This window comes from Gadus morhua, chromosome 18 (assembly GCF_902167405.1).
Source record: "Gadus morhua chromosome 18, gadMor3.0, whole genome shotgun sequence".
NCBI classification, from domain to species: Eukaryota; Metazoa; Chordata; class Actinopteri; order Gadiformes; family Gadidae; genus Gadus; species Gadus morhua.
Window position 1 is genome coordinate 11,236,318 of NC_044065.1, and position 21,512 is coordinate 11,257,829.

Consider the following 21,512-nt stretch of genomic DNA (forward strand, 5'->3'; position numbering starts at 1 on the left):
AGACGCATCATACTGCCATTTACTATCTCTCATCCAACAATTTAGATGTTGATAAAAGTATTGCACTCTAATGCGACATGTGTCAGTGTATAAAAAACGATACAGGGAGTGGTTGTGCATAACCAGGAAGTAATCAGATGTCATATGACTGCAGAAACATGGCTGCGGTGCAGTGGTAAGATGCTTTCTTCTGAAGGAAAGTGTTTCTATCATCGCCAATATTTGATTAGCCGAATGTAATATGTAATATTTGTATTAACAGTTGTAATTTTGTTATGCTCGTTTCACTTAAACTGTATTTTTATTTTATGTTTGTCAACATTACACAGAGTAGCCTACCAGGCATATGCAATATCATTTTAAGTAACAGTGTTCGCGAATCGTTCGTTAAGTTTGATCGAGTGGGAACTTTAAAGACACAGACGATGCATTGTTGTAGATAAATTGCACATTCAAAGCTAAAATACACTCTATACTTAATAATGGTGGTATGATGATCCAAAAAGTGAGCTGTCATTTTAAATCCATCATTTCTGGAGACATTAAGGATCATGCACTGCAAACCCATTGAAGTGCATGCATTAGGCTTTTGACGCTATTGGCAGATTAACGTAAACTAACGAAAACGCAATATTAAGATAGTCAACACATTGTTTATCATCTCTGACTGTCATCGATGTTTAAAGGCATTCTCGGGAGCGCCGCTACCAGGCGGAGCTCCAGTCCTCTCGTCTGGAATGCGTGCCGGTCGAGTTTGGAGACTACCATCCTCTAAAGGCAATCACTGTACGTAAAGCATTACTTAAACGAGACCTTGATCGGCAGCAAGTTCAAGTCGTATCCATAAGCTATCATGTCATATGTCTTCCTTCCTCTCTCTTAGCTAATCATAGAAACTTTTATTTTTGACCTTTCCTCATCGATGTAGAAAACCCTTTGATTGTAAATAAAAAAGGTTTTACTTTTTCTTGTGTGAATTCTATGTAAATGAATGTTATAACTTATAACTTATGCACAAAACAAACCTAATTGTTCCGCTAAAAATTTGTAGAATATAAAGATCTGACTGAATACATTAACATAGCCTTGATAACCGTACATCAATTAACATAACATAGCATACTGTAAAGTATCATGCATGACATAACAGAGATGGTCACAAGGTAGCACCATAGTAGGGTTAACGCTAACATCTATATTAACATTTACCAGGAATAATACACACTAGCTGTTCATTGCATTGCACATTACCAGCGTTGCTTCATTCATTACCATGACAACGCTTTTCCTCTCCATCAAGGTGACGGATGCCAAATCACGCCGGGGGGCTCGTAAAGGCAGCACGTCCTCGTCTTCCTCCTCCTCTTCCTCAGTGGCCCTGGACCCTCTGAGCTCCATGTTGGACGGGACCGACCCCCTGTCCATGTTCGCTGCTGCCTCCGCCGTTGAGGTCCCAAGCCTCCCACACAGCAGCTCAGCAGGGGTAGGGAGATACACACATGCCAACACACGCCCGCACACACATGCACACACAGAAACATTCGTGCATGCCACAAACTCACTCTCTCTCTCTCACTGACTGACTGACTGACTCACAGAGATATACATTAAAAATTAAAATGCAAATACACACAAGAGGGAAAATGTTATTCAAAACCTCAGCCAACGTGTCATTGTCTCCAGGATTTGGGGAGGAAGAAAAGAGAGGAGGAGGTGGTGGGAACTGACTTTGAACCCTGGTCAGCTAAACGAGGAGAAATCCTGGCCAGGTTCACTACAACAGAGAAGCTCTCCATCGTGAGTATTTACCATTCAAGTGCTAAAATCTTGCAGTGAGTTTGAAGAAACCCATTTTATTTGTTTTATGAATTGAATACTCTTTTTTTCTTCTTTTTAGAATCTTTTCATGGGAACGGATAAAGGTATTTTTTTTATGAAAAAGAAATGTATAAATATATAATACACTTAAAATCAAGCATAGACATGTAAATGCAATATATTGTATATCAGCTCCAATACAATGAAAATTAATCAGCAGAAAGATCTTAATATCATGATGAAGCATGAGTGAATGCTCTGATTGTGGTAGTGCTGTCACCAGTTGATTGGGATTCCAATGTGTCGGCTGCCTCACCTGTTAAATGGCGTGTTGTCGTCTTCTCTCCAGCTAAGGCGCCCAGCCCTGGCTCCTCAGCCGTCTCAGAAAAGGTCCGGACCCGGCTGGAGGAGCTAGACGACCAGGAGGAGGTACAGGAACCTACTTCTGGCTTCAGCCTAGAGGGTTCACCCCCTGCCAGCTCAGAATCATGTAGCTGTCTTAAAGGGTGTTGTGGGGTGTGTGTGTGTGTGTCCTGATGTGTGCGTGTCCTAATGTGTGTGTGTGTGTCCCCAGGGTTCCCAGAGGGAGCTGCTGAACCTGTCCCAGCAGGAGTACGCCAACAGAATTGAAGAGCTAAACCAGTCCCTGAAGGAGGCCTGGGCCACAGACCAGAAGGTCAAAGCCCTCAAGATCGTCATCCAGGTAGAACCACCACTCTCACCAACACATTAAGGTCCACACCAGCACGACCGCTTGGGTGTCACTCACGGAGGTAAAGTGCTTTGGGTGCCTTGAAATAATGCCCTACAAATTTTTTATTAATTGATTTAGTTTTATTTAGAATATCAATTTCAACTATTAAAGCCCCTTCCCCAGACAATGCCACCCTCTCAACTCATCATTTTTATAATTTTATGGATTCCAAAACTCCTGTTGTGTGTGTGTTTAATCAACCTGTCTACAATTTGTACTATGGGATACTTTTACCTTGCTTGCAGTGCTCCAAACTCCTGTCCGACACGTCCGTGATCCAGTTCTACCCCAGCAAGTTTGTTCTGATCACAGACATCCTCGACACCTTTGGTTCGTAAACAAAGAAGTCTTCATTTCCTTTCACACACATGAAGCCACTGTTTAAATGAACACCTGATATACCCACCTTGTACATTGTGGTGACTGGCTGTGACCTTTCTGCTTCCAGGTCGTCTAGTGTACGACAGAATCTCCAGCATGTGCTCTGCGGACTCACAAACCTTACCAGGTAAAGTGTGTCTGTGTATGTGTGTGTGTTGTTTTTTGTGCAGTCAGCTTAAATTTTGAACGATGGTTAAGTCTCATGAGCAGAATACAGGATGCCATTTTTTAATGCTGGATCTGTCTCTTGTCATTTTCTGTGTTCATTTTGAATGATTCATAGAGTTTATTTGTCAGGTATGAGCAGTGGATTGTTGGTTCGGCAAACCCACCAACACTGGTGCTAACACAAATGCTAGATGCTAGTATTTACATGGAAGCTAAAAATATATATCCATAGGGACTTGTACATTTCTTTGCACGTTTTTAGTTGTTGAATATTGTGATTTTTATTCAGACTCGTTCACTGCGGCTGATGTCAACGACACCGCGAAGGAGACCTGCCTTAACTGGTTCTTCAAGATCGCCTCTATCAGAGAGCTCATCCCCAGATTGTATCCTTCACACACTGTTACTACCTAGTCCCGTAACCCATCCTGTGTCCTGTTACTACCTCGTCCCGTAACCCACCCTGTGTAGCAGACACAGACAGACAGACAGGCAGACAGACAGACACCAACAGACAGACATGCATTTGATTTGTATATGTTTGACCCGTTGACCTTCGCCATGACAGATACGTTGAGGCCGCCATCTTGAAGTGCAACCGCTTCTTGAATAAAACGTAAGTCAATCATTATCGTCGGTTCATCACTCTCCATGTCAACCTTTAAGAATGGATGATGTCACAGCCTCCTACTCTCTGTCTGTCTCCTCCCAGCGGCATACAGGAGACCCTGCCCCGGCTGACCGCCATGATCAGGGGGATAGGAGACCCCCTGGTGGCTGTCTATGCCAGAGCCTACCTCTGCAGGGTGAGCCCCCCGTTCAGTCTTCTGGATCTGGAATGTGTTCCATGTTAAAGGGGACTTATTATACCACCAGGTGTGAGTGTGATTAGCCTTACAAGCCGTTTCGAAAATCTGCCTAATATGACATCACTAGTGGGTGTGTCCACCTAGATCTGTGCTGGATAGATCTATCTACCAGCCTACCCAGTGGACTGAAGTAAACATTGCTCATCTATCCAGCACAGATCTAGGTGGACACACCCACTAGTGATGTCATATTAGGCCGATTTTCGAAACGGCTTGTAAGGCTAATCACACTCACACCTGGTGGTATAATAAGTCCCCTTTAAATCGATTGAAATGCTCTTACTAGCCTTTATCGCAGAGGTGTAGGGGCGAACACAGGTGTGCCTCATGACAATAATTATGGGCACTGGCACGGCTTCAAACCCATAATTAGCTTAATGAGGTACTGCTGTTCTCCTTGCTACCTGTCCACCGCTGGCATATCCCACACCCATCTCATCCTCTGATCTGCACGGCTATGTTGCTGATGAAGTAGGAAGGAGAGCGTGAGGGTCTTTCCTGGCGTCGTCTCCAACGTATCCATAACCATGGGCATGCCCTGCATCCAATGCCCAGACTGCTCTACTATTTAGCATGCCAGAAAAAGATTGAATCCTAGGCAGGCACGGTACAAATCAATCAAACCTAAGACGAAAGCACCCTTAACTTCACCCTGGCACCCTGCAAAACATGTACTTAGAATGTCCTCCATTCTACCATTCCATCGATTTATACATCCGTCCATCCAGGTGGGCATGGAGGTGGCCCCCCAGCTGAAGGACAGCCTGAACCGCAACTTCTTCGACCTGCTCAGCACCTTCCGGCAGATCCACGGCGACAGCGTGCAGAATCAGCTGGTGCTACAGCACGTGGAGATCCCACAGTACCTCACCCTGTACTCGCCCGCCATCCACTGGATCCTACAGTGTGTGGCCTACCGGGCCCCCGACGTACGTAGCGCCCACCAGTGGGGGGGGGGTGGTGGGCTCAATAACCAAAGTCGTCGCCGGTTATTGTTGGGTACCTTCATTATTGTGTCATGCGTCATGCAGTCTTTGTGCAGACGCTTTAGTCCAGATCGACAGCGGGCATTGGGGTTCGAACCAATAACTAACTGGCGTTGAAACACTTTAACCAGGGTCTGACTACCCACGTTCGCAACTACAGCTACAAACTCCTCCATATTCTACAAGGTTGCTATGATTCCCTACAAGAAAAAGCAACTCCCAGCACAACTTACGCTGAGAATGGTGAAGGGGAACCTGACTTTAAGCGTGGGCTTCTTTCTATTCCAGCCTCTTCTGACCGAGATGATGGAGAGATGCAAGAAGCTGGGTAACAAGTGAGTTTCACGAATCAGCGCAGATAACAGATAATCAAGCACTTGATGACGCAGTTGCCTAGATCATCATATTTATTTAAATATGCAGTTTCCCTTTCAGTTTAAGTTCGGATTTGGATTGATGATTGTTCGAAATTGGGGTGTAAATGTCAAGCACATGTGCAATGTAAACAGCTAGAAGCATTGTGCTGGATTTGATAACACTGTATTGAAAGTAAAAACGTCCTCTTATTTCCCCCCTCTCCAAAGTGCCCTGCTGTTGAATTCCGTCATGTGGGCGTTCAGGGCCGAGTTCGTGGCCGCCAGGGCGACAGACTTCATCGGCATGATCAAAGACTGCGATGAGGCCGGCTTTCCAAAGGTCAGGGGCAAAATCTGTAGCGTATCCATTGATTGTGTATAAAAAAAATTCATAGACAATGTCTGTCATACCTTAGTGGTTGTCCAACCCTAAGGAGGAGACAGGAGACAAAGCATTGTGTGAACATCAGAGAGTGTGACAGTCCTTCTTGTTGCTCAGCATCTGTTGTTCGGCTCGCTGGGCCGCAGCCTGGCCTGTGCGGATCCTCCGGAGGCAGAGAGGCTGACCATCCTCAACGAGGCCTGGAAGGTCATCACCAAGATACGCGGTCCGCAGGTGAGATGCACCTGATGTGTGTGTGTGTGTGTGTGTGTGTGTGTGTGTGTGTGTGTGTGTGTGTGTGTGTGTGTGTGTGTGTGTGTGTGTGTGTGTGTGTGTGTGTGTGTGTGTGTGTGTGTGTGTGTGTGTCCTATTTGACGAGCTCTCTCTCTGGTTTCAGGACTACATCCACTGTGCGGAGATCTGGGTGGAGTTCACCTGTCGCCATTTCACAGTGAGTCCCACACAGGGAGGTTCTTAACTCCCAGCACTAGTCCTAGTTTAACCTCGACTATGGACGATCGTTGACATCGTCCCTTCTAAACTCTCCCTCCTTTTCATCCCTCTCCCTGACTCTCGTTCACGTGCACTCCCTCAGAAACGGGAGGTCAACACCGTTCTGGCCGACATCATCAAGCACCTGACCCCCGACCGGGCATTCGAGGACGCTTACCCTCTGGTACGGACCGAGCAGCCGGCCAATCAAACGCTTCAGTTACAAAAAAGGAATCAACATCATGATGTTGGGTGATGATGCATGACTCTGTGTCTTCTGCTGGTGTCATAGCTGCAGTCTGTGATCCAGAAGATTCTCACCTACTTCCACGACTTTTCCGTCCTATTCTCCATGGTGAGTGATTTATTTTTCATATATGTATGTATTTCATGTAAAATATCATAATGGACATTTGCATGCTGATTCATGACTATTTGAATCAATGACTAATTACTTTAAGCCAAGCATGAGCAAGTCCATCCAAACATCTAGTGCCTGAATACATTTACAGCGTTTTTTTTAAATATTGAAAATGTCCCTTCCTGATAATATCACTTCCCGTACCCAGGAGCGCTTCCTGCCGTTTTTGGACATGTTCCAGAAGGACGGCGTGAGGGTGGCAGTGTGCAGAACCATCATGGAGGTCTTCATCAAGTAGGCTCACTGCCATTTTTCAAGCTCTATTTCCAAAAAAAGAAAGGAGGTGTTTTCAAACTGAGGGAAAACGTCGACATTCTTAAGCGTTTTGGTTGCAGTGTGAGGTGTGACCTGTAATGCAGAAGGTTCACAGGTTCATGAGTATGGGTCTGTCCTAACACCCAGACATCAGCTGGAGCCCACCAGGGACCCTGTGATCCTCAACGCACTGCTGCACGTCTGCAAGGCCATGCACGACTCCGTCAAGTAAGCTACAGTGTGTATGGAAGGGTTGGTTTATGTTTGATCATTGATGTTATAAAAAATAAACAGAATGTTTTGGGGATTTGGCTGAGAACCAATAAATATTCACATTAGCATCTCTCAAAAAATGACAACATGTAGTTGACTACCAGCCATGAGGGAATGTATAACTAATTGGGTAATCACACATTTTCTAAGAATAATATTCTGTGTTCCCACAGTGCCATGACCCTGGAGGATGAGAAAAGATCTTTGTCTTTGTTGATCAGCGGCTTCATTCGCATGGTGAGGGCAGAATAATAACACTACTATACCCTTCTGTAGTGCTGTACTCAACAGTGCTGCCATACCCAGTGGACCTCTGGGACATGGGACTAGAGCCGATAACCTCTGACCTATGTTGGGAGATCTGCTGAATCTTTCCATTGAACCATTAGTTTGCTGTCATTTTTTACTACGTAATTATCTAAGATAATCTAAGAGTCTTAATGCGTAAAATACAGCTCCAATACATTCTCATTCCGTTTGCTTTGCAGTGATACAATACCATTCTGTTTGGGTCTACAAATATGAACAGAAATCTGCGCTCCATGTGCCTCACGTGCACCTCTCCGATCGGTCTTTCAGTGGTTTTCTTTAGCTGACTTTGTCCCTGTGTGTGTCCGGTCTGTCCGTCCAGGTTTGGTTTGGCCGTGACTTTGAGCAGCAGCTGAGCTTCTGTGTGGAGGCCAGAGCCACCTTCTGTAACCTGGAGCCGCTGCTGGTGCAGCTCATCCACGTGAGTCCCTCTGCACTGAGGCTGGTGTGTTTGTGTGTTTGTCTCTGTGCTTGATGTGAACTGCGTGTGTGTGTGTGCGTGTGCTTGTGCGTGTGACAGACGGTGAATCAGCTGGCCATGGAGACCAGGCGGATGATGAGGGGTAATCACTCCCGCAAAACAGCCGCCTTTGTCAGGGTGAGTCAACACAAGCAAGCATACACTAATGCCCTCACAAGTATATATAAATGTCCACACAAGTATATATGAAGGTCCTCACGAGTATAGTAGAATGTGTATGTGTGTTGTGTACCCCTCCAGGCGTGTGCTGCCTACAGCTTCATCACCATTCCATCTCTGAGCAGCATCTTCTGCCGCCTCAGCCTCTACCTGCTCTCTGGACAGGTGGCGTTGGCCAACCAGTGTCTATCCCAGGGTGAGAGCTCATTGGCAAACACGTTTCTTAACTTAAGCTTTATTCTCCCACATTAATCGGCTTAAAATGTATTTTATGTTGTTAACAGTCAATAAGTAGAAATTATAAAAAATGATACATGACATTATATAAAGGTTTGGCTGATAAATGGAGGTCATCTTAACACATGTTCCCTTCTGCCTCCCCCCTCCTCCCCTTGGCTCCTTGACCTCATGGTCCTCTCTGTGTTCAGCGGACGCCTTCTTCAAGGCGGCGGTCAGCCTGCTGCCGGAGGTTCCTCGCACCATCAGCGTGGAGGGCAAGAGCCGCTCCTCTGAGAGCCTCCTGCTCGACTTCATCAACAACTTCTTCGCCATGCTGCTGGTTGTCCCGGTAAGTGTGTGTGTGTGTGTGTGTGTGTGTGTGTGTGTGTGTGTGTGTGTGTGTGTGTGTGTGTGTGTGTGTGTGTGTGTGTGTGTGTGTGTGTGTGTGTGTGTGTGTGTGTGTGTGTGTGTGTGTTCTACTTATGGCGACCGAGTGTCCCCAGTAATTAGAAGATACTTAAGAAAGAGGTTTTCATGTTCCCTTCCTAATGAGGGCCTCTGTGTACCTCTTATGGGGACCGGATGTCCTCAGTAAGTGAAACAAGATACTGTCGAAAGACGCTGTCCCATGTTCAGCAAAATTACAAAAATTACAAAGTGTGTGTGCTTCTCGTGCTTCCTTCCTAACGAGGGTCTGTGTGTGTGTGTCTCCAGGACCACCCCGAGCATGGCGTGCTCTACCTGGTGCGAGGGGTCCTCAACATGGTGCAGGACTACACCTGGGAGGACAACGGGGACGCCAAGGTCAAGGTTTACATCAGCGCACTACCCCTGCTGGCCGCCATGAGTCAGGAGACGTACCTCTACTCCATACCCAAAGGTAGCGCGCTTAGCTCTACTCCATCATACCCAAAGGTAGCACACTTAGCTCTACTCCATCATGCCCAAAGGTAGCACACTTAGCTCTACTCCATCATGCCCAAAGGTAGCACACTTAGCTCTACTCCATCATGCCCAAACGTAGCACACTTAGCTCTACTCCATACCCAAAGGTAGCACACTTAGCTCTACTCCATACCCAAAGGTAGCACACTTAGCTCTACTCCATACCCAAAGGTAGCGCACTCAGCTCTACTCCATACCCAAAGGTAGCGCACTCAGCTCTACTCCATACCCAAAGGTAGCACACTTAGCTCTACTCCATACCCAAAGGTAGCGCACTCAGCTCTACTCCATACCCAAAGGTATCGCGCTTAGCTCTACTCCATAACCAAAGGTAGCGCACTTTAGAAGCTCATAGTTGTCCTTTCTCTGCCGGCAAGGGCTGGTGGGCATTTCCTCAATATTATTCTCTTCTCCTCCTCCAGTGGACTCGAATGAAACTCTTTACGGGGGCGACCCTAAGTTCCTCACGGAGATCGACAAGCTGTGTGAGACCCTGATAAGCCAGGTGTTGGACTACCTGAAGACCCTGGGTCGAGAGGAGGTAAGGGAGGAGAGCTCTCAGAATCCTACTGGTAGCTTTAGCTGCAGTCGGAAATTAATCTGTTTCTTCTCTTTAAAATGTTAAATAGTAAAGGTCAATGGGTAAATACTTGGTTAATGGGTAAATATTTTTTTGTACTTTTGGCAAGAAAATCCATCCACAAAGAGAAATTCCCGTTCCACAGCAGCAATCCAACAAAAGACGATGCAAATATCTGCCTTACATATGCAATACAGCTCACACGTTTCCACCCCCCCTCCCCCCTCCCTCCCGACCCCCCCACCCAGAATACGGTGCGTCGGCAGGGCTCGCTGTCCTTCTCTCTGTTCAGCTCGCTACTAGCCCACGGGGACCTGCGCAACAACAAGCTCAACCAGCTGGCCGTCAACCTCTGGAACCTCAACCACAAGCACGGCTGCAGCGACACGCGCACCTCCGTGAGTTCAAACCCCCGCGCACCCACCCCCTCCGTTTGGGTTCTGACTTGACGTCCAGCAATGGAGGGGAAACGCGACTCCTCTTCGCTCTTTGAATTTTAAATAAGAGGGGAAAGAAATTAATTATTTCAAACGATATTGTGCTATTGAAGATTTTTCTTGGATAGAATAATTGAGGTGCTCTTTTCATTTAGCATTTAAGTGTGTTCATCATCGTGACCTCCAATCCTTAGCAAATCCGCCGTTAAGCAAGGCACCAACATTTCAACAAAATATAGGGTACAGCAGACTTGTAGTGGGGCGGGGAAGGGTAATATTCCCACTTGAATCAGAACCAGAGCGCATTTCATGTCCCATTGCACGCCTAGACAAATAAATCAAAAGCGATGCACAATTTAGTACCATTTGATAAGAAAATCTCAAGACGTCTAATGTATCATCACGCGCGTGATGATACCAGCTGTCTGGTGGTTAATCCCCCCCGGGGGTCCCTCTCTGCAGGTGCGCACGCTGGAGTACATCAAGCAGCAGGCCCAGCAGCCCGGCATGGCCCACATCGGTGACATGGTGCAGAGACTCACGCTGCAGTCCAGGACCTGAACACCCAGTACCCAGCCAGGACCGGAGGCTCCAGACCGGTGTACTGTGTACTGAAGGGATATAGATCCACCCCGGTGGGATGCTTCTAGGGCTTGAAGGACATGGATTTTGTCCTCGGGAGTGGGGGGAGAGATCGGTGCTACCCAAGTGCGTCCTTGTCATGGTTTCAATGTTGGTCGATTGAATCGTTTCCTTTGGATTACAGTTATCTGGTTCTGTTTGTTTAGAGTCTGGTTTATAAAGATATTCATTGTCAAATTTGGAAGATATATTTTTAACCAGGCTCGAGTGAAGCAGGTCTACATTTCTGCCACAAGCCTGCAAATGTGAAATCCTTCCACAAAACCCTCCCAAGCTGCAGCGGCTGGACTTCAGGGATGGGCCAGACCGCCATGGTCCTCTTAACCTGCAAGGTCCTAGTGCCCTAACATTAGTGGCCTGAATAAATGGGGTCATTATGTGAAGAAGAGAAAAGTCACCATGGATATGAATGAAAATATGAACCTTGAAACTAAGTGCAAAAAAAAATATTCTAACCTTTGAGTTACATCAGTATCTTGGTTAACTAATCCAGCACACCTGATTTAAGTGTGGAAGATGTTGCCATTTTAATAATATGAAAGTTCATTCTACACTGTTGTCTTTGTAGTGAGATTTTTGTCAAGGTTCTTTGATAGTTTCACTGAATTAGTCTTGAAGAAAAGAATAAGGCTTAACATTTTGAATCAGTTCTGGTTTATTTACTCAATTGTTCATCAGCGAAAAGGCAACAGTCCCCGCTACAAACCATCAGGAAAGTTATGTAAATAAATGAAAACGGTCACAATAAAAGTATGATTAACTAGAGAGCTCCAGTTAGACAAAAGCGACTATTAATAGTACAGCTCTTGCCTTACGTATTTCATTCATTTGTAAATCCTCAATTTGGTTAGGACTTTGATTTGAGAGTTCCAATCCTGAATTAAATTCCCAAGTGTATTGACTCGATGTCAAACAAAAGCTTTGAATCTAGGATTTGGAATAAAAATGACTAGCGTTAACATAATACCCCATGGCAATTGGCAAATTGTATTCATCTGCACCAATCCAGTTTTAATTATTAGTACTTTAAAAACTACTTATATTCAATAAAAATCCCAAAGCCTGGTCTTTAACATTCAAACCTCTCAATCACATTCTGTTACTGACTTCTCGTCTTCCATTGTAGCGCTAGTAACCTCAAGATAAATAATTAGCAAGTAAACTAATTATACTCCAAGCTTGTGCAAAAGTGGATGGGGAGGGGGTAATCACCCCTCGTGTGTTTGTGTGAAGTCATCCAGAGCAGACGTTGACCTAATTAATTGCTTAAGATTGATAAAGTAATTCAAGAACAGACATTGAGGAAAGAAAAAAGAAGCAAGATGGAGTAAATCAAGCAGATTTTAAAAACAGTCATTAAATTAAGGACAAAATGTCCAGCCTACACTGCCATGAGCGCAGAACTGAAGTCCTTCTGCATTCAGCCTGATTGTACCAAACAGAAAACAAACTGTTCAACAGAAACAACACACTCCAGTGCTGTGAATTCAGTTACACAGTTTAATAGATGTATCTTAATGTGTGAGGGTTTCAAAAACCAGAAGGAAAAAAAAGCAAACTAAAAAGAACTATAGAGCAGCCTGTGGTCGTTCTATATGGCCTCCTGTTGTAGCACCACCTAAGAGATAGAAGAGGGCTTTATATAGAGAATAGGTTAATTGCATTCCAACGACTGTACCATCGCGTTTGCAGTCACACACACACGCACACACACACGCACACACCAGGTGATGACAAGGTCGGCAGGGGTAACCATTGAACGATGGTCAATATTGTTGGTATTGCAAATATATGTGAAACAAATATGAGCCGGGATTGAAATAGTGTAAGTTGGCCCCTATAATGGCCTTGCCCGAAAGACACCACATTCATTTTTCCTGTGTTTTATTTTAACCATCCAACAATCGGCCAAAGTCTTGGGAATTTACAGTTGGTAGTGCCAGTACTTTGACATAATTAAAATAAAAAGACAAAAATGAATCGGTTGAAAGACTTGGGGTCAGCGACAGACTTTTGAACAGTCCTTGAGTTTCTGTGTAGAACCAAAATGAATACAGTGCAGCACAACACACATCGTAAAAATAAACAAAAAGATGAATGGTTCTTTGTTAACATTTGTGAGATAAACATCGCCATCCCCCCCGCCCCAAAAAAAAAAAATCCACTACAACGTCGACATGTAGGCAGGCAGAAGCACTAGGACTTCCATGACGGTTCCACGATTCCTTTCTAAACTGGTTAAAAGGTTGTCAACGTGCGATGATGCTTTGTACTGTCTGGAAGTCAAGTGACCTTTGAACTTATTAAAATGGTTGGGAAGTTAAATATGTAGGCCTGTGTCACACGATTGCTGAGCAATTACAGCCATCCATTTCCACCAATCAAACTTGAAGACACTGAACCACAGAGAAGAACAGGGAAGGGGGGAGAAGGGAGAAAAAAAAAAAGACCGGAATCGCTTACAAATCAAAGAAAGATCGGAAACGCAGAGAAGAGACTCAAGTTCTTCGGCAACGTCGTTGCAGTCCGAGTCCTTTTAAAAACCCTACAAAACGAAAAAACAAAGTCCGAAGACGAAAAAAAACGAAAAAAAAACGTTATAAACAAAGAAAGAAAGAAACATAATTTATTTTAGAATTAGGGAGGTGAGGTTTTCAGAGTTTGTCGTTTTGGCGTCGTCGGGTCCCGGTGGTGCAGAGGGGAGGGGTGGGGGGGGTAAGCAGCCCGATGCTGGTTCTGACATCAAGACGAGGAGGAGGGACGGTGGAGAGGAAGAAAAGATGGATGCTGGGGTGTCTGGATCGGAGTGGGCCTTGGGGAAAGTGGAGACATCAGGCCTCCACCAGGACACCTCAACCCCACGTGAAAAAGAAAGGTGTGTGTGGGGGGGGGGGGGGGGGAGGGGAGGGGTGGGTGATCCGCTTGTCTGTTCTTCTTTCAATTCATTTTTCTTTAACTTATGCTCTTCTCTCTTCCCCTCGGCTCTCAGTCCAGCTCTATGGGGCTGCCGTCCTCCTGGACCTCCTCACCCTCCTCTTCCTCCCCCGAGCCCATCAGGCTGTTCAGGAGGTTTCCTGGAACGAGGTCGGGTTTTAGGTGTTGGGGGTCAAAAGCTCCCCAGTTACAAACCCCCATGGAATGCAGAATGAAGTGATCTTCTAAACAGACTATTCATGGGTTGTGTGTGAGTAGGCAGCCATTATTGGGAATAATACTGGTAGTAATATGAATTATTCTGGAAAATATAAAAAGGGGAATCAAGCAGTGGTCTACTCACCTAGAAGTCCACCATATGATGAGGACTGTTTCGGTGGCACTCCGAAGAAGACCTGACCTATTCTGTCGAGATACTGATCCGGGAAGCAGCACAAAGGAGGAAAAGGGGGGGGACATGGTTGAAAAGATGAATAGACTTACAGCCACATAACTAAAGTCTTTACATTACATTCTCTGCTTTACAAGCCAAAAGTTCTGTGGAGTCTTATACCCATGGTTGTGGGATACGGGAATGGGTTAACCTAACAATTGTCGTGCACTTGGTTCCATGACCGACAGGGATATATTGTTTCTCTTCTTCTGACAAATGTACTTATTGTAAGTCACTTCGGACAAAGCGTCTACTAATTGCCCTGAATGTAAATGTGAATGATTCTCCACTGCTGGGAAGCAACCCACTTGGCACTTTGAGTTGGTTGCAGAACGTATGCATAACCTTCATCTTTAAAAATAAGTCCATGAAGTCATGTTTCAATGTTAATGTGTCAACAGCTTCATTGAGTTCAGCCCCAATAGTTGCACCATGTTCTAACTGTACACAAAGCCATTGTTGATTACTGCATAATTGGTAAATACTTTAGGGGTAATCAAAGAGAGGCCGGGCAATTAACTGCTTGATATGCCCGGCTCGAGGACGGCTTACCTTTTTAGTGGTAACCTTTTCAGTGGTAACCTTTTTAGTGCCGTGCCTTAAGGTGATTATCCTGTTTATTCTACTTCTTGCTTCACAACATTATAAAACGATTCAAATTCTTTAATAATTATGCTTTTTCTTATTCTTACTGCATGCTTATTAAATGTATACTCTGTTTGAGTTCATCTCCCTCAAAAAGTAGTCTGCTTTAATTACGATCGATCAAACAGGTTTTGGACACCTCGAAGGGCATTATCCCGCTTATACCATGGTCACTTGCCAAAGAAAATAAATTAAGACCATTAATTTATGTTTTCATTTGTTTTACAATCCAAATATAACGTTTTTCACATGCCATAATTTAGTTTTCCCTGGTAGCGCCTGAGGATTTGACTAATCATTACCCCCATTACCCTCCCGCAAAGTTCTTATGCAATGGAAACGTTGTTCACTACTCCAGTAAATAGGACGGAACTTAGATACGACTTGGCAACGGGAGGGATGGTCTGCTCAGCTATGAGCCAGAGAGCTAACGTTATGCATTGTACCAATTCGTCTCAGCCTTTATACCACAGACACTCTAGGGTCTAAAGCATATAACCGCATTGTCTGATTACAGTTTAATGCATTTTTCACAATTTACCAGCTCTCATTTTGAAGGCTGAAGAGAAAAATTGACTGGAACTACTTAGCAAGTGTCCATATATCAGGGATTAATGGACACCCTGCAGCCAATCAGAATCGAGTATTCCAAAAAATACAAGCAGCGTATTGATCTACTATTTGATGACGCTTTGATGATCCCCGTCAGCAGCAAGTTCAACCTACAAGTCAGCGGGCAACCTGCCGGGGTAATGCCCTTCTCCCAGCCAATCAGAATCAAGCATTCTTAAACAAAGTAAAATAAGGTAATATATTCTGGGTTGGGACTTAATGACATGTGGGCCCAGCGGCTCAACCAGTGGAGAACCAGGCCATAATTATACGCTCCCCTACGATACGCAGGGTCACGAGATCAGGGAACCTCACCTGATCTCGTGAGTTCACATTTCAGTGTCTTGCTAGAGATCAATCTGGCCTCCTTCCCAACTTTGAAAACCCATGGATCAGTGTGCTAGGGGGAGGGCGGCTTAGTTACAGCGGGAGTCACACCGTGGCAGGGCAGTCATTGATTTCCACCTACGGGCACGGCCTTACTGACCCCAGCCAATCAGATTAAATAACAAAGTGACGCTCGTGGCCAAATCTGGTCGGAAGCAAACAGCTCTGAGGAAAGCCTTCAGTGCTGATTCCTGTTCATCTTCTATCCGTGCCTCTCGCTTCGTTATGAAGTAATATTCCCTCCCCCGAGCACTGATTCGCTTTCCAGTGTTTAGGTTTTAAATTTGGTTTTGTCGGGATCGAGGCCAGACGGCTGTTCAGCGAGAAACTAAACGGGGAGAGCTTGACGGACTCAGCACGAGGCCACCATGACAGGCCACCATGACGCACCATAGCGCTAGGGGCAGGGCAGTGGATTCATTGAACTGACCTCATTGTACATGGGGTCCCTCTTCAGCGAAGGTTGATACTGCTCACACAATACTGTGAAAACTGTCAGTTTACCCCTGGGGAGAAACAAATTGAACAACAAGCATAAGTCAGATTTAAATGTTTTAAGAAAAAAATTAATTCCATTACGACACCTCTGTAGACTCTTGTTCATGGTGCTTTAACACTGAGCTGAAATAGGTTAAAAACCCCAAATAGAGCATCCTTGAGCAAACGCACCCTACCAGCCAGTGTTTCTGCTAGAAAAAAATTGGTGCCGGTCATGTGACCTGGAAGGTTTCATTTTAACGTTAATTTTTTACTTCTTTCGATTTTTGGCAGCTGTGAAGCGTGCCGCTGCTGACTTAGTCAAATGTATCGAGAGTGTCTCTGCTGCTTGCAATGCGCATAAGCCTCGTGACTCTTCCTTCCCCAAGGCGGCTTCGCTGACTAGTCTTAAATAGAGCTTAGATCGGGCCAAGAAAATCAAGCCCGCACCGGCCCGACACATTAACTGTAGTTATGAGCGCGATTTCAACCCGACATTTTTTTTAATACATGTGTAACTTTGTAGACATTTGTTCCTTAGGCCTACTCTGCTTCAACCAAATGGAAGTACTCTAAAGAGCCCCCCCCATTAGGTCGTACACATACACACACATCCACATCCCTCTTACCCGTCCACTGCAAGCAGCAGAAACCATATGAAGTTGAGCAGGGGCTGAACGAACGGGGGTCCCTTCTCTATGGACGGATGCTTCTCTGTGTACGTGCTGAACACCACGGAAGCACTGTTCTTGTTCTTCAGACAGAGGAACCTGCCAGGTAGATGAGAGAGTGGTTAGCATTCAGTGGGAAAGGCCTGCAAGCGGCCTTCAAAATAAAAGCGTCCCTCATAAGAACGACTTAAGTTAAGCGAGAGACGGTGGCGGAGGCCAACCGAATACAGGATATCAGGGGGTTGGATGTATTGGCTGGGGTGTTGCAATAAACCCTGCCCTAAATGACAAGTATCTGAATACACTGCAAGTCGCTCTGGATAATGGTGACTTCTAATATATATATAAAAAGTAGAATTTTAAAGAAAAGTTGAGATTTAGGCAAGAAAGAGATGTCGCTCTTTAAAACTGAAACCGCAATAGTGAAGTGAAAATATACTCACTACAAAGTTATTTTTAACCCATATAAAAACAGGCCCAGGTGGAGGACAGACGGCTTCTATTGGATGAATAATGGCTTGGAATATTCCCATGTCTCTACCAAAGCACTAACAAAAGAACAAACAATTAGTTCATTGTGTGGGCATTAACTTCCCTATCTGAATAAAAGGGCAGAAATCAAGCTACATCTTCATTTCGAAATAAGCCTCCCCTATTATTCCACCGAAAAAGGTATATCAAGCCATGCTTTATATTGTGTTCTTCTACAGTTTAAAATCGCAAAAAAAATTAAAATCATTGGCAAATGGACAAGGTCACTGGATGGGTTCCACATGGCTCAGAAGCCTGACATCAGGGGTGTAGCCACATGGGGGCCATGGCCCCCCCCTGGTCAGAGGTTGGCCAGACTGGCCCGATCTGGCCACCACAGTAATGATGTCCTGGCTACGCCCCTGCCTGACATTCATTACACATCATAGGTTGGCATGATGTTCTCCCGTCAATAAGAGGCCCGTGGACTCACTGTAGGACGGCCTGCGCCACAAACATGTCGACCTCGCTGCGGAACCCCCGGGAGGCAGAGTACTCCACCAGCATCTGGGCGCACCCCTCGCCATCAGACGAATGTAAGAAGTGGTAGCGGGACTCGCTGTAGTTTTGCTCTGGAGAGGGGGGGAAGGCGACATTCACACACACACACAAACACACAAGCAAGAATCAAATACATTTTAATAGTATACAAATGACAAGAATCCCGCTGCTCCCTTCAGGAAAACACGTGGCGTGCTTTCTAAGTAGATATGGATATAGAATGGATAGGCTGCTCCATTCCAAGCCAAGGTTATGGAAGGGCTGGACGATATGGCCAAAGATTATATCAGCTGTATATGAAAACAACTGCTAAGGGAGTCATGTTCAGGCAAAATATTTTTCGACATGACATTTATTCTTCCTGTTCTTGAAGCGCTTTGTTTCAACTGTGCCGATAGGCCTCATCTTATGCAATAAAGGCTTGTCATTGCGCTGGTTATTTATTTGTATCTTTTTCAGTATGGGCTAATGTCTGAAAAGCAGACACATTTGTTGGTTGTCGAGCTTCGGAAGTTTGACGAGCAATAGGGCTGGCCTGTTGGCTACGCTAGCATGATAGAACAAACCCGAACTTTCTGAGTGCTCTGTGGGCTGGTAACTGGAAGAGGTTGTTAGTGTTTCCCGTTCTGCTGAGGACTGGTCACTGACAGATTTTGCACCTATGCTAGTCTGTGCTTGGTCAGGACTTCAGGTAACCAAACCATTTCCAAATTAACCAAGTGTGGTATAACCTTTCTTAGGCGCAATTAATTCGTCTCTGCTGACAGTTTCCTCCCACCCTATTTTCTGGTAGTGATAGTGAGTTGTTGTGAGTGGGAGGGGCCCGAAACTTGAGTCAACTAGCCCCGGTCAGGGGCACTCATTTTGCAGAGAAAATGACCAGAACGGTGCTAGGACTATTAGGATTTCCATACAGGGATTTCCCTCCCTTTGTGGGGCACTGTGTGCATGCAAGGGTTGAATCCACAATGTCTCCACAGCCTACCTGTGGACAACCTGAGAGCAAGGTGCCTTGCCCCCTTCCTGCTCCTTCATGACCCACGTCTGTTTTCACTGACAGTTACTTTGTATACAAGTGTGCGCTCCATGACTGAATAGTAATAGCAGTTAATAGCATCTTACCTTTCCACAAGGTAACAGCCAGTAGCTGGTGGAGCTTGGGGTTGCCCAGCTTGCTGGAGCCTCCCGTGGACCACTTGAGGGCCCTGGATACAAACGCTACTCTCTCTGGGGAGTTGTGGTCCATCATGCTGAATATCTTTGCCAGTTGCTCTGCAGGTATGCAAATATTTCAGGTATGCATCAGGTTGGGGTGAACTGGTAAAAGCATCGATATAAATCCAAGTAAACTTTGCTAGCACACACCCGTTGCATTTATATGAAGAGAAAAGCCAATCAAAAGTTACTACAGAAATCTGTTCTTTGTTTTCCCCTCCACAAACGAGATGACAGTGACTGAATAAAGGTGCGTTTGTTGTCCTGATTTGAAGTGTTCAAATCTTAATTTCAACGTGAACAAAGTCGGGTCACTTCAGTGTATTTTGTCAACAGGCCAATATCAGATGACCCAGATATAGTGGCAGGTATTCATTACCATGCCAACATGCAAATGTGTTGAAAATAAATAAATGAAAAGGGTTTTGTTTTTTCTATGAGGAGAGAAGTCAGATAGTGGCCCCCCCAAGTCATGTGGCTGTCACATTGGCCATGTGATCAGGTTTGACTTCAGCAAGTTTTGTGTACAAAACTTTAAGCCATTCTACTACTACTACTGAATGTCTACTGAATGATGTAGCGGCTGGTGCTCTTGTTATGGTTTCGCCCACAAGAATGCATGGTAGTTAATTAGCCGTTGTGTTATCACTGATCAGGCCATGCAGGTGCTTGAAGAGGACAGACACTCACCTAGTACTTCATCTTCAACTTTTGCCTCAGATTTCTCCAAAGATTCTAGTACTAGCATAGAGAGGTCAGCTGCACTGTTTTGCTGTATTAAGGAGAAAAACGTTTTCAATGTTTATTCCATACATTCATATCAGAAAATATAAGAAATACTGAGAACCGTATAGAAATACACACTGAAAACCATGATGCATCTGCCCTGCTATGCAATCTCAGCCTGACCTCTAGTGCAGGCTCAGACTGTTGAACATAAACGTATCATCGTCTACATGTGTGACACATTAAACTGAACAGTTTACTACTTTAACTCAGTCTAAAAATCACAGGGGACCACACATGTTTAGATAATATTTCTTATCGCAGTCACATTGCAAACTCAAGCAACAAGACGTTCTAGAAAAGGGGCAGGGTTTGAGAGAGCAGTCCAACATTACCTGGTTATAGCTGAAGAAAAGTAGTGCGCCATGGAACATCAGCTCTCTGGCCTCTGGGTGTTTGGCTTGTGACATATACCTTAGGAGAAACACACGAGTCGTCAATACCTGAAAGTCGATCCATGGCGACTACCAACTTAGGTATACTACATAGCTAGTGGCAAGGCGTGGATGACACGCCTGAAATGTGTGACCGAACCGTACAGTACATGAGGACCGTACTCGTCATGTTGCAACGTTAGCATCATACTAGCAATCCCATATATTGTTTGTAGCTAACTAGGGCTAGCTGACAGATGGGTAGTGTAGCTGGTAAGCCACTTGTAAGTAGGTGTACAGACAGGTGTGAGACATTCATCAATAAATAAAAACGGGCATACACATCTGTGTCCACACCGGACATCCAAATCAGCTCGATAGATTGATTAATTAGGAGGAGGGGGCGATACATTGACGGTTACGCTGAAATAATTACTTAACGTTAGCTCGTTAGCAAGCATGTAGCAGAACCAATGTAGGGCTTTAAAGAGGTTGACACATAAAACGTACCACACGCAGACACAACCCGTCCAGAGAGGGTGTGTTGGCAGCAAGTCACAATTGTACCAATCATTTAAGAGCAACAGTGGCAAGGCAAGGTTGTTTGGAAAAAAGAAAAAAGAATGATCTGGAAGTGTCAGGCCGCAAGACCTAGAGAGATAAAACGGCGTGACTAGCAGCGAGTTTAGACTTACCTAAAAAATAAGGTCCTATACATCTGGTGTGCTTCATAGTAATCCCCCTTTTCCACGCTGGCTCGTAATTTTCCTTCAACCCTCTGCACGCCACCGCGGTTTCTGGCACTGCTGCACCTCAGACCCTCCTGCTCCGACATCTTTGTTTGCTCGGCAGCAGCAGCACTGCCCGACCTAGTGTCGGTTTAACGCAAACGCCAATTCACTTGAAAAGTGTCCTGGTTGCTCGCCGTACCTTTGATCAACACCCTTCACCAATGACGTACTTTAGGGTTTACTATTTAAAAGTGTACATTGAGGTTTTTAATGCTGCCTTATTAGACT

The 21,512-nt window shown here is 45.1% G+C and overlaps 2 protein-coding genes across 2 annotated transcripts; one reads left to right on the top strand and one right to left on the bottom strand.

The window, feature by feature from the left end:
• Positions 1-90: 90 nt before the first annotated feature.
• On the top strand, positions 91-13,351 carry vps35l (VPS35 endosomal protein sorting factor like). Its single transcript, XM_030340563.1, has 30 exons — positions 91-175; positions 687-786; positions 1,301-1,483; positions 1,684-1,797; positions 1,898-1,922; positions 2,168-2,247; positions 2,393-2,521; positions 2,818-2,902; positions 3,021-3,080; positions 3,411-3,507; positions 3,690-3,737; positions 3,834-3,927; positions 4,719-4,919; positions 5,265-5,311; positions 5,561-5,672; positions 5,832-5,948; positions 6,112-6,165; positions 6,310-6,390; positions 6,499-6,561; positions 6,776-6,861; positions 7,030-7,110; positions 7,329-7,392; positions 7,787-7,885; positions 7,985-8,062; positions 8,186-8,300; positions 8,533-8,672; positions 9,038-9,203; positions 9,691-9,809; positions 10,097-10,246; positions 10,748-13,351. Exons 1-30 carry the CDS (start codon positions 138-140, stop codon positions 10,844-10,846), a joined length of 2,925 nt encoding a protein of 974 aa, XP_030196423.1. The 5' UTR covers positions 91-137; the 3' UTR covers positions 10,847-13,351.
• get4 (guided entry of tail-anchored proteins factor 4) lies at positions 12,795-21,383 on the bottom strand. Its single transcript, XM_030340567.1, has 9 exons — positions 21,189-21,383; positions 20,455-20,533; positions 20,024-20,105; positions 19,241-19,390; positions 18,051-18,189; positions 17,045-17,185; positions 16,369-16,444; positions 14,205-14,277; positions 12,795-14,001 (listed from the first exon to the last, which is right to left on the bottom strand). The coding sequence occupies exons 1-9, from the start codon at positions 21,326-21,328 to the stop codon at positions 13,913-13,915; spliced, it is 969 nt and encodes a 322-aa protein (XP_030196427.1). The 5' UTR covers positions 21,329-21,383; the 3' UTR covers positions 12,795-13,912.
• Between the last annotated feature and the right edge of the window lie 129 nt (positions 21,384-21,512).